The sequence below is a fragment of the Pelmatolapia mariae genome, linkage group LG3_W, assembly GCF_036321145.2.
Source record: "Pelmatolapia mariae isolate MD_Pm_ZW linkage group LG3_W, Pm_UMD_F_2, whole genome shotgun sequence".
Classification (NCBI taxonomy): domain Eukaryota; kingdom Metazoa; phylum Chordata; class Actinopteri; order Cichliformes; family Cichlidae; genus Pelmatolapia; species Pelmatolapia mariae.
This window is the reverse complement of record NC_086229.1, coordinates 5,968,705-5,988,761: the sequence shown is the minus strand read 5'-3', so window position 1 is coordinate 5,988,761 and position 20,057 is coordinate 5,968,705. Positions and strand designations below refer to the sequence as shown.

General features: G+C 41.1%; 1 protein-coding gene across 1 annotated transcript in view; it reads right to left on the bottom strand.

Moving 5' to 3' along the window:
• Positions 1 to 20,057, bottom strand: part of LOC134620284 (uncharacterized) — a 342,368-nt gene that overhangs the window by 124,620 nt on the left and 197,691 nt on the right. Inside the window, exons 19-20 of the mRNA XM_065470090.1 lie at positions 2,618 to 2,791; positions 1,997 to 2,170 (exon numbers count right to left, since the gene is read on the bottom strand). Of these exons, the coding sequence (XP_065326162.1) occupies positions 1,997 to 2,170; positions 2,618 to 2,791 (348 nt within the window). The remainder of the gene's footprint in view (positions 1 to 1,996; positions 2,171 to 2,617; positions 2,792 to 20,057) is intronic.

The window sequence follows — 20,057 nt, the reverse complement described above, 5'->3', positions numbered from 1 at the left end:
AGCATGCACTCTCAGTCCAGCTCACTCAACAGTTACACTCATCACCCAGACTAACACCACTCCACAAGTTCACCACTAGGAGGTGATAAAAGACCACATACAGTGAGATTATCACTAAATGTCTGCTGTGTCTGACAGTGACTTGGGTTTTTACTAACTGGCTACATGAGCAGGATTAGCTGCAGTTCCATCTTTGTAAAAGAGACTCAGCAGCAGATTAGAACCAAAAAGAAACATTTCTACCTTTTCTGCAGCACCAGCTGACACCACTCTTCTCACAGCAACATACAACTCTCATGGCTAGACTCTTCACTGATTGGATCATGTTGCTTGTGAAAATATAAAGTCCCAGCAGTACTAGCTGTTTTATATACTGTTTATAATAAGCTAAATGTGATTATAATGTGCAAATAAAGCCTGAAGCAGCTAGCAGTGTTAGCATCAGCACCAAGCCCTCTTACATTTATACACTGTTTGAGCTCCAATGGCTGCAATCTACAGCCTGTAAGATAATGATTAAAATGCTGTCTGTAAACACAGTGTCATCAGTCCAGATGTTACCACATTACTTTATGATACTCAGATTTAACAGAACTGAGACAGAGTGATTAAAATGAGCGCTGTCAGTCCAGTCAGTCCTTGTTTTACTGCCCTCTGCCAAGTTAATATGGTGTAACTGATTCTAGGGTCATTTGTTTTAATTACACATGTCCACACATTCATTTTGACCTATAAATAGAAAACCATCAAATCTTTGTAGGTTTACTTTTATATAATGGTCATCTTACATATTATGTAATCATCTTATATGAACACATCCAGTCTTAGCTTTTTGAACACAATATGTTGACCCTAATCAATGAATTCCCAGGATATCGCACTGACTGTTATTTAAGCATTCGTTGCACCTGCATTTCCTACAACACCTTTTCAAATGTTAAATAAGTTAGATAATCTAATTTCTTACTATTCACAAAATATACATATTATCAGTGCTAACCATGTCACAACAATATTGCTATGATGAATACTTGATTGCTTAGAGATAAATGAAAACTTGGCTAAGCATAGCTCTGTTTCTTTGTCATATATATAAAATCACCCAGCACGCCCCTGCGGGCGGTTTATCCTTCAAGCTTGGGTCCTCTACCAGAGGCCTGGGAGCTTGAGGGTCCCACGCAGTATCTTAGCTGTTCCCAGGACTGCGCTCTTCTGGACAGAGATGTCCGATGTTGTTCCCGGGATCTGCTGGAGCCACTCGCCTAGCTTGGGAGTCACCGCACCTAGTGCTCCGATTGCCACGGGGACCACCGTTACCTTCACCCTCCACATCCTCTCGAGCTCTTCTCTGAGCCCTTGGTATTTCTCCAGCTTCTCGTGTTCCTTCTTCCTGTTATTGCTGTCATATATATATATATAGATATATATAGATATAGATATATAGATATATATAGATATATTGTTTTTGGTATGTCTATTTTGATTCCTTTATTTGTTTTTTCCTGTTTTTCCCCACTTTAAGCTATAGTCAAATTCGGTTTTGTATTAATCTATTGTTCCAACTATTGTTTCTAATTTTGTTTAAATTTTATGTTTAAGTGAGGCAATGAGTCATGTCACTATGAGCAAACATATTTTCCAGAACAGAAATTTGATCTCATCTTTTCAGTCAGAAATAATCCATTTGATCACATTTTTATTACTAAAATGTTCTGAAAAGTAAATTCTGATATCTGAACAAACAGCTCTATAAAAACCTTCAGAATACAGGAATTGAACTGGAAGGTTTGGTGGTTGAAGCACTGCTAAATTAAAGATTTTGTACTCAGGGGACCAGATGGGACATTTCATTGCAAATGAAAGACAGAAAGTGAACAATATCACTAAGAACTCAGGCACTGATTCCTACAATAAGACATTCTCATCAAGTTACTGTTTATGCAGTAATATAAATCAGATTTTAAATGATCTTTAGTGGAAATTTTTAAATCCTGACCTGAGTGTTTCCATTTTACAGTGTGGACTCTTCACCACAGCAGACAAAATTTTTACTCCTGAATCTTGCAGGTCAGAGTTACTCAGGTCCAGCTGTCTCAGACTAGAGGACTGGGAGCTGAGTGCTGAGAACAGAGCCTCAAAGCCTCTCTCTGAGAACTGACAGTGACTCAGTCTGAAAAATGAATGAAATATTAAACAAACACTGTTGTTAAAGTGAAATAAGGGTGGACTAAAGAGTTACTAGATTTAGCAATATGTAATCCTGTTTTTTTTAATCCTTCATTCCTTACTAAGAGACAACAACTGGATGACACTGAGGTTTATTGGCTAAAATAAACTGCTCAAAGAAAAAAAACAACAGCAAAATGATACTCGCACAATGTTTAATCAATTCTGGTACTGTATTACAAATGCCAATTGGGCTCCATGTGCCAGGCAGTGAGGGCAGTGCATTAACACCAAAGTAGCTGACAGTGATCAATATTAATCAATAACTCTCTCTGCTCATTAAATTATCATAAAATTATTGCAGAAGTTTAACTGACTTTTTTTCCAAGTAGTGGATTCTTATTGGTTAATTCTGTCAATTGATGAAAAGCACAACATAACTTGATCTCACCTCAGAGTATTCAGTTTACAGTGTGGACTTCTCAGTCCTGCTGAGAGAAACTTCACTTCTGAGTGCTGCAGGTTGTTGTTACTCAGGTGCAGCTCTCTCAGACTAGAGGACTGGGAGCTGAGAACTGAGGACAGAGCTTCATAGCTTCTTTCCGACAAGTTACAGAGACTCAGTCTGGGGGAAAAGAAAAATTTTAAAAGTCCATATAGTAAAAAGATTAGAAATGTGGCAGATTACCATAACTTCAATATAAATAGATCCTTCTCGCTCATACATTTAGTAAAAAATAAGAACAAAAGCTACACTTGATTTGCTTAGAATTGGTTTGACTTTTTGTGTTAACTCATTAAGATTTCAGAATATTACTTGATCTGACCTGAGCGTTTCCAGGGTGCACTGTGGACTCTGCACTGTAGCAGACAGAAGCTTCACTGCTGAATCCTGAAGGGTGTTGATACTCAGGTCCAGCTCTCTCAGACTAGAGGACTGGGAGCTGAGTACTGAGGACAGAGCTTCACAGCCTCTGTCTGAGAGGTCAGGGACACTCAGCCTAAAGAAACAAAAACAAAATAAAAACATATTTTGAAAAATTGTCATTTGATAACAATGTTTGTCATTAATTTAAATCACTTCTTATGTTGAACCTTTACAAGAAAGACAAATGTCAGTGTCAGTGATTTAGTAAAAAGCGTTTTAGTTTAAAAAACAATTTCCCTGCCTAAATATAAAGACCTGGAACTTGCTCATTAAATGCAACGCTAAACAAAAACAAGTGATGACTTCTCATTCTGTGAACAGGTGATAAACAAGTCTGTAAGCATTCAGATATTCTGGGAGACTGAACCAGTGAAGTTTTCATGGAAATTATTTCTACTAAAGCAGATATAGTGATTAGTCCTTCCATCAGTCGTCCACAAAGCAGTGAGATAGTCTCAAGTCTTATTCTACACAGTGTAAATGTCAGTGTCCTCTGGGTCCTCACTGATCATTGTATTCTGTCACAAACTGTCAAGGTTCACAGACTGTGTACAGTCGGATATCAAAGTGCAAGACATCGGAGAGATTGAAAAAAAAATCAAGCAAATAGATCTGGCAATAGGAAACCAGAAGAAACACTAGGAATATGACTGAATCTGACAGCAGCTGCAGATCCTGGGAACTGTACTGGTGAGGCTGATTGTAACATATAGAAGTGAACTAATCTTCAGCTGAGCAGTGCGCTGATGCAGAGCAATAAGACCAGAGGAGGAATGAGGGAATTGATGATTATCACCTATGGCTCCATCACAGTCTTTGAACATCTTCAGTCACTACAGAATGATGCTGCTAGGCTTTTAACCAGCACATGAAACAGACTGGATATTACTCCTGTTTTAATATCCTTACACTGGTAACCAGTTCATTTTAGAATTCATTTAAAATCTCAGTCCTTACTTTTAGAGCCCTGTGTGGTCAAAGCCCCAGTCTATATTTCTATAGTTTATATTTTCTGACCTTCTAGAACCCTACAGTTCTTCTCACAGTCTGATATCTTCCAGTCAAAGACTAACTAATTTATTCAGACTCTAGTATACAGAGTGGGCTTTAACTAGTTTTAGGCTGTAAGATGTTCAGTGTTTGCTGTTTATTGTCCTTTATATTGCCTGTTTCTACTGTAAAGCACTCTGTGGTTTTTCACCTGTGAAAGCTGCTGTATAAATAAAGTTTACTTACAGGATAATTCTGGATATGACTTTATAAAAGCTGACACCCAGAAATGTTTAGGACACTCTGACATTTACTGCTGCTATCAAACATGAAATAAAATCGACTTTATTTAGTGGTGATAATCATTTAATAAATATGTTTAAGTTTTTAGGGGGCCATCGCACATTACACTGTTTATGTTATAAATAAAAGTCTGATCAAATATTTACTCACAGAGCTTTGTCGGAGGCTTTGACCACAGGCAGCAGCCTCAGAAGAGCCTCCTCTGAAGCAGAGTATTTCTGGAGGTCAAACACATCCAGATATTGTTCTGATGACAGCAAGATGAAGACCATAGCTGACCACTGAGCAGGAGACAATTTATCTGTGGAGACAAGCCCTGATCTCAAGGACCATTTGATCTCATTCACTAGATAACGATCATTCAGTTCATTCAGACAGTGCAGCAGATTGATGCTTTTCTCTGCAGACAGATTCTTATTGAGCTTCTTCTTGATGTAGTGGACTGTTTCCTGATTGGTTGGTGAGCTACTTCCTGTCTGTGTCAGCAGGCCTCCTAGGAGAGTCAGATTGGTCTGCAGTGAAAGACCCAGAAGGAAGCGGAGGAACAAGTCCAGGTGTCCATTTGGACTCTGTAAGGCCTTGTTCACAGCACTCTGGTAGAAGTGTTTCTCTACAGATTTTACTTCTTTTTCTGGTTCTTGTTTTCGAAACAATATAGACCATATGGACCTTGTTTGTTTTTCTTCCAGCAGATTGAGTCCAGAGTTGATGAAGGTCAGATGGACATGAAGAGCAGCCAGAAACTCCTGAACACTCAGATGGATGAAGCAGAACAAATTCTCCTGGTACAGTCCTCTCTCCTCTTTAAAGATCTGTGTGAACACTCCTGAGTACACTGAGGCTGCTCTGATATCGATGCCACACTCTGTCAGGTCTGATTCATAGAAGATCAGGTTTCCTTTCTGCAGATGATCAAAAGCCAGTTTTCCCAGAGACTCCATCATCTTCCTGGTCTCTGGACTCCAGTGTGGATTTGTCTCAGCTCCTCCATCATACTTGACCTTCTTCACTTTGGCCTGAACCACCAGGAAGTGGATGTACATCTCAGTCAGGGTCTTGGGCAGCTGTCCTCCCTGTCTGGTTTCCAGCACATCCTCCAGAACTGTAGCAGTGATCCAGCAGAAGACTGGGATGTGGCACATGATGTGGAGGCTTCGTGATGTCTTGATGTGGGAGATGATCCTGCTGGCCTGCTCCTCATCTCTGAATCTCTTCCTGAAGTACTCCTCCTTCTGTGGGCCAGTGAACCCTCTGACCTCTGTCACCATGTCAACATACCTAGGAGGGATCTGATTGGCTGCTGCAGGTCGTGTGGTTATCCAGAGGCGAGCAGAGGGAAGCAGTTTCCCCCTGATGAGGTTTATCAGCAGCACATCCACTGAGTTGGACTTTCTAGGGTCAGTTAGGATTGTAGTTTTGTGGAAGTCCAGAAGAAGTCGACACTCATCCAGACCATCAAAGATGAACACAACCTGGAAGTCTTCAAAGCTGCAGATTCCTGCTTCTTTGGTTTCAGTAAAGAAGTGATGAACAAGTTCCACCAAGCTGAACTTTTCCTCTCTCAGCACATTCAGCTCTCTGAAAGTGAATGGAAATATGAACTGGATGTCCTGGTTGGCTTTGTCTTCAGCCCAGTCCAGGGTGTATTTCTGTGTTAAGACTGTTTTCCCAATGCCAGCCACTCCCTTTGTCAGCACTGTTCTGATTGGTTCATCTCTTCCAGGTGAGGCTTTAAAGATGTCTTCTTGTCTGATGGTTGTTTCTGGTCTGTCTGGTTTCCTGGATGCTGTTTCAATCTGTCTGACCTCATGTTCATCATTGACCTCTGCAGTCCCTCCCTCTGTGATGTAGAGCTCTGTGTAGATCTGATTCAGAAGGGTTGGGTTTCCTGCTTTAGCGATCCCCTCAAACACACACTGGAACTTCTTCTTCAGGGTGGATTTAAGGTTACGATGACAAACTGCAGCTGGAAGTTCTGAAAAATAATAATAAAAATATAACTTCAACAATCAGATTTTTCAAAATGCTGTTGACAATTTCTGACCCACTGAGAAATGACTGAATACACTGGTCCATCGGTTGAGACAAAAGTGTCGCATTTATCCAGCAGCTTAAATCTTTATAGAAATCCTCTTACTACTCTGCAGACGGTCAGCCAGCTCCGCCTGCTTCATTCTCCTCAGGAAGTCCACTGTGATCTTCACAAATGCCTCTCTGCTGCTGCTACTCTGTTCATCATCCGCCCTCTGAAACTCCAAGCACTGGGGCTTATTTGGATTCAGAGCCTTCTGGATCTTCTTTAGCTCGTTATTCACAAACGTGATGATGTTTTCCTCCTCCTAAGGGTACATCTGTCACCATCTTATAATGCTGTGATTGCAGCCATTCCCCAACTCTCTGTGAATGGGACTCATGGTCTTTAATCAACAGTCAATGGTCTTTGATGAGTGGTTGTTGATCAATGGTCCTTACAATATGCGTACCAAACAAAAACAAATTTCCCACCTGTGGGACTAATAAAGGTCATCTCATCATCTTATCTTAAAGGTCAATGAACTCCTTCAGTGCTGCTAGTTTCAGTCATTATGCAAATGTACTGTTTATAAGGTTGGAAACCTGCAGTCAGCTGAGACTGAAGAAGTCACCTGATGATGATGAAACATTTCTCCCATTGACAACGTCCAGATGAACAGAATCAACTTTTTGGGGATTTACTTACCTGGATGATTGAGCATCAAGACACAACTCTGTGACTTTTCTCAGTTGAATAAATCCTCTCCTCCAGGTATGTTTACATCTAACAGCTCCATGGCACTGCCCAGGGACAATAACAACACATTTGGACTTGATTTGCTGCTCTGGTTTACATGCGAACTTTGACTACTGCTGTCACCAACTTGAGAAGCTCTGCAGAAAAACTGGACTTGTCCACAAAAAGATGTATAACAACCATACACTACATTACAAGTAGTGATGGGAATAACGGTGTTACAAGTAACAACGTCACTAACGGCGTTACGTTTTTCAGTAACGAGTAATCTAACTAATTACTATTTCTATCGTTACAACATCATTACCGTTACTAACAACAAAATGCGGTGCGGTCGCGTTACTATTTTTCAACAAACAGACAGTTGAAGCTGTGTTCAGCTTACCGCACCTTTTATCAGTTGCACGGAAGTAGCTGTCTATGTAAGTAATGTGGGCACTACAGCTTTAAGCAGCTGCGCGTGTGCTCCCGCGGACGGTGATCACTTTCTGGCCGACGATCAGTTTTTGGCACAACACCTGGAGCTCAGGGGGCAAAACAATCGCATGAGTGCTGCTGTTTGACTGAGGAAGAATAAAGTAGTCGTGGTAAGCCAATCACATGACCACTTCAAGATGACAAAGCGACAAGGTGATATATACCAGTTTATAAATTGTGCTGATAGGCCACGTAAAACCAGAGTCATGATAAACAATATATACACGGCGTTTTTTCCTCAATAGTCTCGTCACATTTACTGTCTAAGGACAGCGCTAGCAAGCACTCTCTGCTTACCCAAAACAAAACAAAAAACAGCCCGTTCGTGTTGGTGGAAAAATGCACCATGTTGACCAAATTTGGTTGGTTAGTTGGTTGTTGGTTGGTTGTATAGTAGGAGGGGGAAGTTTTAGGAATGATGGCGAGAGAGAGAGAGGGAGAGGGAGAGCAGAAAAAGAGAGAGAGCTAGTTTTGAAATATAAGAGATTTGTGATATTTAACGTGTTTGGACTGTGTAGTTAATGTGTTGTCTTGTGTAGTGTTGTGGATAGTTTTGTGTTGTGTGTCAGAACAATGAGGCGACTGCTGTCTCCAGGTAGTAAACAGGAGGGATACACCTGCTGCTGTCAGACCTGCAGGTATCAGGCTGTGATGTTCTCCTTTATAGTGGACAGAAATATTTTTAATTGGCACAAATAATTTGTGTGGCATCTTATGGAATGCAGAACAGCTGATTGTTCTGTAAATAGTTTGAAATGTTTATTAAAAAAGGGTCAAAGGTAAATCGCTGCAAATAAGTTTGTTTGAAAACTTGTACATAGGATTTTAAAATTGACAATTTATATTTGCATTTAAAGTTATGAAATATGATCCAATAAACATGTTTGTGGTTGTTACAGTAATAAATATAACATTTTTCTACTCTGATTTAATGTTTTCTTTTTCTTATTTTAGATCAATTGTGTTAATACAGTATGTCAAAATGAAAACATAACTGCAAATTCAGACACGTGAGGTTGTGCTGAAAAGAATGATACCAAACAAGGCAAAGTAAATAGTTTTTAAATGTGAAATGTGGAGGGAAAATCAAAAGTAGTTAAAAATGGCCAATTATACCCTGGACCCCAGAGGGTTACATATTTTTTTTAAGTAATGTAATAGTTACTTTTCAAGTAATTAATTACTTTTAGAATCTTGTAACTCAGTTACTAGCTCGGTTACTTTTTAGAAGAAGTAGCTAGTAACTACAATTAATTACTTTTTCAAAGTAACTTCTCCAACACTGATAACAAGGACAGCATTGCTCAATAAACTCTAATTACTATGGCCATGTTATCTCTTCTAATTCAGGTACAGCCACTCAAACTTGCTGCTTTCAGTGAGAAGTCAAATGTCTGAAAATGAGCTGGAAGTCAGCCGCTGAGAGTCCTCCCTCCTTTCCATGGGGTTTATTTTCTCTACTACTTTCACTACAAACACGCCCCTTTCATGCACCTGCAGAGGGCCACTAGCAGATGGAGCTTTCTTAAACAAATCCACTTGGATAGTTAGCTGTAGAGGATTTTCTCTGTTTTATTTCAGGATTTTGAGTTATTCTTTAAATTTATTTAAACTCTTATATTGTGCACAAGTCTTGAGCGACCAGAAATTTCTCTGCACTTTTCAGTGCATATGGCAGATCACTTTCATATATTTTGGAAATGTCCAATAATCCAACCATACTGGAGTGAAATGGTCGACTCAATTTACTTGGTGACTGTTTTCAAATTAAATTTGGATTTCTGTACTGTGTATTTGGGTGATATTCCATCAACAGTCCCCTTAAAGGACAAATATTTGATAAACATCCTGTTGGGAGCTTGCAAAAAAGCGCTTACCAGGAAGTGGCTGGAGAAAGAGCCCCCAACAAAGAAAGGTTGGATAGGAATAATGGAGGAAATATATAGAATGGAAAAACTTACATCCCTTTTGAATCTCAAAATGGATCAATTTCATAAAAACTGGAGGAAGTGGGAGAGATTTGTTGAAGGTAGTAATGTGGGATGATGGGTGGTGGGTTATATAACTAGAGTTTAGCTAAATATTTTCACGCAACTACTGGGAGAAGGAAAGCCTGCTAAGGCTGTGGCCACTTTTTTTTTTCTCTTTAGAAGGCAACTCATAAAATAGACTGGAAATACCCTTCCTAATATCACCAGGGGTGGGCAGTAGTAAAAACCTGATGACATGGGACTTGAAAAGAGGTGGAGGGGAGCTCCCCCAGACCGGGTGGATCTGAGGGTTTCACTGTGCCAATAAGTTACTCCTAGTGTGTATTATGTTTTTCTTTGTTTGTTTGTTTTTTGTTTTGTTTTGTTTTGGTGTGTGTGTGTTTGTTGTTTTAGTTTTTTTATACGGATGATTGTCAAAATTATAAAACTTTCAATAAAAATAAAGTTAAAAAAAAAAAGATTCAATGCAACGAGGTCAATTAACACATAGTGGTCGTGTCCAAATTCATGGGCTGCCTCCTCCTGAGGCCGCATTTGTAGACCGATTACGTCACAGCGACGCGCCGAAGGCTGTCCAAATTCATAGGCTGCTCCGAATGCAGCTGACAAATGGGTCCTCATTTTCTCCGAATTTGAGGATGGGTCTGATGTATCCTTCTTTGCCCACCATATCCCAGAATTCATAGAGCAGCCCAGCCAAACTCTAGTTTCTGGTAATGGCGGCCGGTACTACGTTTTAAAATTACTCTTAATAATTTTTCTGGGTCACAAAATAAACTTTTAACATATTTTCAGGCGAGAAAGCAGCTGTGTAAACATCAAATATCTGCTCGGTTTATCAAGATATCGCATATTTGGAAAAGTGCTTCAACGTTTTCGGAGACGTCTGTTACCCACCAGCTCGATAGCTAGCCGGGAGCTCGACGGTCACTGAAGACACAGAGAACGGCACAACTCCCGCACATCATTTTCAGATCACCGCGGACTTTCGCTACTCGGGTTAAACGTAGTGTATAAGTACCTGAGACAACCTAAAAATGTTATTGTTGGGCTTTTTCAGTGTTTTGTTTGTTCGTGAGTAAATCGGTTTGGCTGAGATTAAAGTTATTAGATTAGATAAAATAAAACTTTATTAATCCCCCGAGTGGGTTCCTCCTTGGTTTTTATACAGCTGACTAAACGTCAAACAGAAAACTGATTAAACAGAAGTGTGAGACGGTCGAGAATTTACGCCAGTGTCCTGTTATATTTTACATAGCAAGGAGCAGACGGCCGAGTTTATTAAACTCCACCGAGACAGCGGTGACATTAATCAGAAGGCTAGACCGTCCAATTTCACTGCCGTTTACTTCCGGCCTACCCAACCGTCTGAGGACCCGGCCCACGTAGATTGCAAAGGCCGGGTACTCAGGAGGATGCAGCCCATGAATTTGGACACGACTAGTGAGTGAGAAAGGTGACTGGAAAGGAAAAACTCAATGCATCATGGGAATCCCCGGCAGCCTACGTCTATTGCAGCATAACTAAGGGAGGATTCAGGGTCACCTGGTCCAGCCCTAACTATATGCTTTAGCAAAAAGGAAAGTTTGAAGCCTAATCTTGAAAGTAGAGATAGTGTCTGTCTCCCGAATCCAAACTGGAAGCTGGTTCCACAGAAGAGGGGCCTGAAAACTGAAGGCTCTCCCTCCCATTCTACTTTTAAATACAACAACAACAAGTAGGCCTGCAGTGCGAGAGTGAAGTGCTCTAATAGGGTGATATGGTACTACAAGGTCATTAAGATAAGATGGGGCCTGATTATTTAAGAGCTTGTATGTGAGGAGCAGGATTTTGAATTCAATTCTGGATTTAACAGGAAGGCAATGAAGGGAAGCCAAAACAGGAGAAATCTGCTCTCTCTTTCTAGTCCCTGTCAGGACTCTTGCTGCAGCATTTCGGATTAGTTGAAGGCTTTTTAGTGAGTTTTTAGGACATCCTGATAATAATGAATTACAGTAGTCCAGCCTGGAAATAATAAATGCATGAACTAGTTTTTCAGCATCACTCTGAGACAGGATATTTCTAACTTTAGAGATGTTGCACAAATGGAAGAAAGCAGTCTTACATATTTGTTTAATATGTGTGTTGAAGGACATGTTCTGGTCAAAAATGACTCCAAGGTTCCTCACAGCATTACTGGAGGCCAAGGTAATGCCATCCAGAGTAAGAATCTGATTTTCAGATTTTCAGGGCCGAGTACAATAACCTCAGTTTGATATGAATTAAGATGCAGAAAGTTAGCGGCCATCCAGGTCTTTATCTCTTTAAGACATTCCTGCAGTTTAACTAATTGGTGTGTGTTACCTGGCTTCATGGATAGATAGAGCTGCGTGTCATCTGCATAGAAGTGAAAATTTATGCTATGTCTTCTAATGATGCTACCTAGGGGAAGCATGTATAATGTAAATAGAATTGGTCCTAGCACTGAACCCTGAGGAACACCATAATTGACCTTAGTGTGTGAAGAGGACTCTCCATTTACTTGAACAAATTGGAGTCTATTAGATAGATATGATACAAACCACTGCAGTGCAGTACCTGTAATACCTACAGCATGTTCTAATCGCGCTAATAGCATATTATGGTCAACAGTATTGAACACTGCACTAAGGTCTAGCAGGACAAGCACAGAGATGAGTCCACTGTCAGAGGCCATAAGAAGATCATTTGTAACCTTCACTAAAGCTGTTTCTGTGCTGTGATGAGCTCTGAAACCTGACTGAAACTCTTCAAATAAGCCATTCCTCTGCAGATGATCTGTTAGCTGTTTGACAACTACTCTTTCAAGGATGTTTGATATGAAAGGAAGGTTGGAGATTGGCCTATAATTATGTAAGACAGCTGGGTCTAGAGATGCTTTTTAAGTGAAGGTTTAACTACAGCCACCTTGAAGGCCTGTGGTACATAGCCGATTATTAGAGATAGGTTGATCATATTTAAGATCGAAGAATTAATTAATGGCAGGACTTCTTTGAGCAGTTTTGTAGGAATGGGGTCTAAAAGACACGTTCATGGTTTGGAGGAAGTAATTATTGAAGTTAACTCAGAAAGATCAATTGGAGAAAAAGAGTCTAACTTAACATAAATGGTACTAAGAGTAGCTCTAGACTATATTACATCTGTGGGATGATTATTGGTAATTTTTTCTCTAATGATAAAAATTTTATTTTTGAAGAAGTTCATGAAATCATTACTAGTTAACGTTAAAGGGATTGTTGGCTCAAAAGAGCTCTGACTTTTTGTCAGCCTGGCTACAGTGCTGAAGAGAAACCTGGGGTTGTTCTTATTTTCTTCAATCAGTGACGAATAGTAAGATGTTCTGGCTTTGCGGAGGGCTTTCTTATAAAGCAGCAAACTACAGGGTGGGCCATTTATATGGGAATGGTTGGTGATATTAAAGTCCTGTTTGTGGCACATTAGTATATGTGAGAGGGCAAACTCCTCAAGATGGGTTGTGACCATGGTGGCCATTTAGAAGTCAGTCATCTTGGATACAACCTTTGTTTTTTCAATAGGAAGAGGGCAATGTGACACATCAAACTTACTGGTAATGTACAAGAAAAACAATGGTGTGCTTGGTTTCAACGTAACTTTATTCTTTCATGAGTTATTTACAAGTTTCTCTTTGTTCACAGCCATTGACATGTCGAAGAGGTTAACACGTGAGGAGCGGATCGAAATTGTGTTGATATCTGGTGAATGCAGTAACCGTGTCATTGCAGCAGATTTCAATGCAAGAACCCTTACGGGACCACCCATCTCCCATGCTACAGTTAGCAAACTGCTTGCTAAGTTTTGTGAAACTGGTTCAGTGTTGGATTTGCCAAAATGTGGACGCAAGAAAACTGTCACTAATGAAGACACATCAGTGGCTGTCCTAGCTTCATTCAGTAAGAGCCCACAGCGTAGCACTCGCCACATGTCACTGGAGGTGGTATTAGTCGAACATCCCTTCTGCGGATATTAGCTACTCACAAATGGCACCCTTACAAACTCCACTAACCCAGACACTAACCCACATTGGATGGATCCCTCCAAGACTGTTGGAACAACAAAAGTGATGGTTTGGTGTGGTATATGGGGTACAACGATAGTGGGTCCATTCTTCATCAATGGAAACCTCAAGGCCACTGGATATTTGAAATTGCTACATGATGATGTGTTTCCCTCTTTATGCACTGAAGCTGGCACGTTCCCTGAGTTTTCCCAGCAAGATGGTGCACCACCACATTATGGGTGCCAGGTCCGAGCATTCCTAGATGAACAGTTTACTGGAAAGTGGATCGGTCGTCGTGGGCCAGTTGAATGGCCCCCAAGGTCTCCCGATCTGACCCCCTTAGACTTTTATCTTTGGGGTCATCTGAAGGCAATTGTCTATGGTGTGAGGATACGAGATTTCCAGCGCCTGAAACTACGGATACTGGATGCCTGTGCTGGCATTTCTCCTGCGGTGTTGCTATCAGTGTGTGAAGAGTGGGAGAAGAGGGTTGCATTGACAATCCAACACAAGCACATTGAACACATTTTATAAGTGGTCAGAAACTTGTAAATACCTCATGAAAGAATAAAGTTACTTTGAAACCAAGCACACCAATGTTTTTCTTGTGACATTACCAGTAAGTTTGATGTGTCACATGGCCCTCTTCTTATTGAAAAAACAAAAGTTGTATCCAAGATGGCTGACTTCTAAATGGCCACCATGGTCACCACCCATCTTTGTGACACGCCATTTCCTCTCCAGCTTATGAGTCATCTGCTTTGGTCTACGTGTTTGAAAATTATACCATGGAGTCAGGTACTTCGGATTTGAGACCTTAGTTTTCACAGGAGCTACAGTATCCAGAGTCATAGGTAGTGAGGAGGTAAAATTATCAACAAGATAATCGACCTCTGTTGGGGTAGTGTTCAGATAGCTGCTCTGCTCTATGAGCATTGAAGATGATAACAGTGGGTGGATTATATTCTTAAACTTAGTTACAGCACTTTCAGAAAGACATCTACTTTGATAAAGTCTACTCCCCACTGCTGTGTAATCAATTATTGTAAATGTAAATGTTATCAGGAAATGATCAGACAGGAGAGGGTTTTCAGGAAATACTGTTAAATGTTCAGTTTCTATGCCATATGTTAAAACAAGATCTGGAGTGTGATTAAAGTGGTGGGTGGGTTCTTTTACATTTCGAGAGAAGCCAATTGAGTCTAATAACAGATTAAATGCCATATTGAGGCTGTTATTTTTAGCATCTACATCACATGTGTCTGCCACATCTGGCCCGGCGTACATTTATATCCGGCCCGCGAGATCATTTTATATAGATGTATTATTATTATTATGCATGGCCCGGCGATATGAGGTGCTCATAATATACAAAAACAGATCCCATAATGCAGCGCTGCAGCTTCCTTGCCGAACGCTAGGCTACTTGGGAAAATTCCCGCCCCAATCAAATCAAACTTCTGTTATTGCTTGAGTTTTGGCCCCCTGTGCAATTGAGTTTGACACCCCTGATCTACATGGATCTTAAAATCACCCACAATAATTATTTTATCTGAGCTGAGCACTAAATCAGATAAAAATTCGGAGAAATCAGAGAGAGAGACTCTTTGTAAGGCCCAGGTGGACGATATATGATAACAAGTAAGACTGATTTCTGAGTTTTACAACTGGGGTGGACAAGGTTAAGCAACAGGCTTTCAAATGAATTAAAAGTCTGTCTTGGTCTTTCGTTAATTAATAGACTGGTGTGAAAAATTGCTGCCACACCGCCCCCTCGGCCTGTGCTTCGAGATTTCTGGTAGTTAGAATGACTCGGGGGTGTTGATTCATTTAAACTAACATAATCATCCGGCTGCAACCAGGTTTCTGTAAGGCAGAGTAAATCGATTTGTTGATCAATTATTAAGTCATGTACTAACAGAGACTTGGAGGAGAGAGACCTAATATTTAATAATCCACATTTCACTGTTTTACTCTTTGGTTCAGATGTGGATACTGTATTGTTCTTTCTTTGTGATTTTTTATGTTTAAATTGTTTATTGCTGGTTTTTAGTTTGTTTTTTGTCTGTTCGGGAGCTGACACAGTCTCAATGGAGATGGGTTTTTGGGGGGGTAGCAGGAGGAGAAAAGATGCAGAGAGGCGTGTAAGACTGCAACTTTTGGGGGGTTTAATAAATGAAAGCTGCTCCATCCAAAGTGGGATGGATGCCGTCTCTCCTAACAAGACCAGGTTTCCCCCAGAAGTTTTGCCAATTATCTATGAAGCCCACATCATTTCTGGGACACTGAGTGGTGTCCCAGAAACGATGTGGGCTTCACCGGCGTAACCAGGTGTCATTACTGCCAACGTGAATTATGATTTTACTGAATTTACGTTTACCCTTAGCCAGCAGTTTTAAATTTCCTTCAATGTCGCCTGCTCTGGCCCCTGGAAGACAATTGACTATGGTTGCCAGTGTCTCTAGCTTCACATGTCTGAGAACAGAATCACCAATTACCAGAGTTTGACCCCCGGCAGATGTGTCGCTGAGTGGGGAAAAACGGTTAGACACATGAACAGGTTGGTGTACCTGGGGCTTCTGTTTAAGACTATGCTTCCTCCTCACCGTCACCCAGCCGCCCTCGTTCCCCAGCTGCTTGGGGTCTGCCGGGGAACAGCTAGCGGGGCCTATGCTGTCTTCGGCTGCACCAGCTACAGGGGCCTGGCTAGCTACGGGTGAATGAAGGGTGCGAAGCCGCGTCTCCAATTCAGTATTCCTGGCCTCCACAGCTCCAAATATGCTACATTTGTTACAGGTATCATTACTGCTAAAGGAGGCCGAGGAGTAGCTAAACATCTGACACAATGAGCAGGAAAGTGCAGGAGGGACAGGTGAAGTAGCCGTTGTGCTAACGAGTCGGCTACGAGCTAAGCTAAGCTAGCGAAACAGCACAGAGAGTGAGTGAGTGAATACTTTGGCTATAAATTAGGTAGTGAGTACACAGAAAGTTTGCTTCGGATGAAGCATGTGAAGATTACACTATGAGAAAAGAATGTATTTAAAAGTTTTTAATTAAATTGCTAAGCAGATAAGCTGTTCAGAAACACCACTGTGTTTGAGCAGGAACAGGAAGTGATACGCTACAGCAGAGCGACCAAACACCAAGTGACAGTTCTTCTTTGGACATTGGCTGCTTTTTAAATCATTTTCAGTCCTCGTACAGGAACATTCTTCAAGCTAAATCCAAGTGTATTAGACCAGAGTTAACTTGATAGATATGTGTGGGTCTGTAAAGCTGTTTGAGCTGCTTTTTACGGGGGCTGGGTCTTTGGAACTAAGCAAACCACAGTTTTAGTAACACACCCTGAACTGCACACTTTAACAAACAACATGAGATTTTAACAGTGATGTAAAAATCTAAAAATCCTGTGATTCATTGTTATTAAGGACAAACACATCTATGGCCCAGTTTCCATTAGTAGCTCCTTAGATTGACTCACCACAGGTCGCCACGACTGGACTGGATCGACTGGTTACCATTACAGTTGAGGACCACCTAATGTGGTCATCTCAGGACAGCCGAGTGTCAAGTTACAACATTACAGTACGTGCTAATGCTCCTAATTTCCATCATATTTTTCAATTATTTCTAATTGACAAAGTTATTGAAGAAACAGTTATTCAGATCCATTCCCACTGATCTTGACTACAAACAGTTTCAGTTTGGTTTTTGTTTAAAGCCTAGATGTTTAAAACATTTCCCTGTGATCACCGTCTGATTTCAAAGTTTGCACCGTCTTGCACCGTCTGATTTCAAAGTTTGTTTTCTTTTGGTCATTTAGTCCACAGAGTTCTTGGGTGTTCTGAAAGGGACCTATAAATAAATGTATTATTATTAATATTAATAATAAAGTAGTTGTTGTGCATGTACAGACCATAAATATGGAGTCCAGGTTTGTTGGATGCTGCTGGGCAGACTGACCACTGGGAACCTCTGAGCTCTGCTGGTCCACTCTGTGGAGGAACCATCAAGAATTTGTTGTCATTTTACCAAACCAACACACACACACACACACACACACACACACACACACACTTATACATGAGTCCACTTTGATTATTGAAATGTGAATTTAGCATCTAAAAGCTGTTTTCAGTCAGATGACAATGTTGTTGCGTCTGTCTTTCTTATCCTCCCTCGCTGAAGCCTGAAGGGAAAAAGAAGGAACACACACCTGTAAAGGAAGCACTTAAAACATGTGGTTATCCTAATTGGGCGTTTATAAAGTCAGACAAAACTCCTAAACACAAACTTAACAATGTGGTGTATGCTGTACAGTGCAGCGAGGAATGCCCAGACCTCTACATCGGAGAGACCAAACAGCCACTTCACAAGCGCATGGCACAACATAGAAGAGCCACCTCCACGGGACAAGACTCAGCAGTTCATCTGCATCTAAAGGATAAAGGTCACTCTTTTGAGGATGCCAACGTTCACATTTTGGACAGAGAGGACAGATGGTTTGAAAGAGGAGTGAAAGAAGCCATTTACGTCCACTGTGAGCGACCATCTTTGAGCAGAGGCGGTGGTTTACGACACCAACTGTCTGCCATCTATAATCCAGTTTTGAGATCCCTTCCCAGACACCTTGACGCCCACTCACATCCTGGGCCATCCGACCTCAGGAAATCACATGATAGGGTGGGGCCAGCTTTCACAATGAGCTCACCCGAAACCCTGGCTGATTAGGACCCCATCCCGCTTTGACACCTTGGCTCATGTGATTAGGTAGAGGATCATCAGGGGGTCCTTTGTCCCGCTTTGGGGGGAAACTCCCACTAGGTTTAAATCTGGGACTCCCCACCAATTGACCCTTAGAACTGAAGAAGCTTCTTGGATGAGAGGTGAAACGTCTTCAAGCAACTCAAAGACGTCCAGACGCTTTTCTTACCAAGCTCCTTAGACTACAATGACCTGGATGACTGAGAGCCTTCACAGACATATTCTGAAAGAACCGTTAAAATGTCCCGTAAACACTTTTAAACCTGTGAAAAAACCTTTTTAGAGCAGTTTAAGCTGTTATATGTTGAACCCTGGGCTGACATAATATTAAACCCTGTGGATTCAGAATCTGATGTCAGTCAAGTTTACATGTGTGTGAAGGCAGACGAGTCAGTACTTTTGGTAATATATTGTAAGGTTGAACTGAATTTAATTGATGGATTTCCATGAACACCACTGTTGTTCAGTGTTGTCCTGATGGAGGTCTCATTAACAGCAGCCAGTATGATCCAGGCTTTAGCTGCTGGGTCTCTTTGTGACCTCTCAGACTCTCAGAGAGAGAGAGAGAGAGAGAGCAAGCGAGACTTTCACACAACTTTATTTACACCGAATTAAACAAAACAAAACAAAAAAACTAACACTTTCAGTCTGTTCGATAAAACCTTGGAAAGAATCTTGTAGTCTGCACATAAAAGGGCCACTAGTCTCCAGTTTTCAAGAAGGGTTAAATCTCCCTTCTTTGGTATGAGAGAGATAACTGCACGCCTGCAGGAAGCTGGAAGTATCCCTTCTACAAAACCTTCCTTAAACACGTCCAGTAGGTCCCGACCCAGAAGACTCCAGAAGTGCTTAAAAAAGTCTGATGGCAAACCATCTATTCCTGGAGCTTTGCCTGAAGCCACCTGAGACACCGCCGCAGACAGCTCATCCAAGGTCATATCCCTGTTCAAAACGTCCCAATCCCCTGGGCTCAGCTGAGGAAGCCCCTGCAGAAGGTCCGAAGCAGAGTCCACATCACAGCTATCCGCACTAAAGAAGTCCGTGTAAAAGACCACTGAATGCGTTCTCATCTCAGTCGGATCTGTGGTCACCTTTCCATCCGAAAGCTGAAGACACACCATTTGCTTTCTGTGAACCACAGATTTCCCCAAATTAAAGAAAAATGTGATTGGAGCATCCATGTCCTGGAGCCTGGTGAAACGTGCTCGAACCAAAGATCCTTTAGCTCTCTCATGTAAAAAAAGGTTAAGCTCTTGCCTTTTAGAATGTAGACAGTCATTATTCTGCTGACATAACTGTGAACCAGAGACATCCTCCACACGTGTTATCTCGTTTTCAAGGTCCTGCACAGTTCTCATGATATTGGCTGTCAAAAGAAAACTATATTGCTGACAAAACACACAAATTTGGGCCTTTCCTACCTCCCACCATTGAGTAAGGGAACCAAAATCACCCTTCCTTGATCTCCAGTAATCCCAAAAAAACCTAAAATTGTCACAGAATATCCGATCATGCAATAATTTTACATTAAACCGCCAAAAAGATTTGGATTTGCTGGTCGTAGATAGAAACAGCTCCAGTAACAATAAGTGATGATCCGTAAAAACAACAGGAAAACACTGACAGTTAACA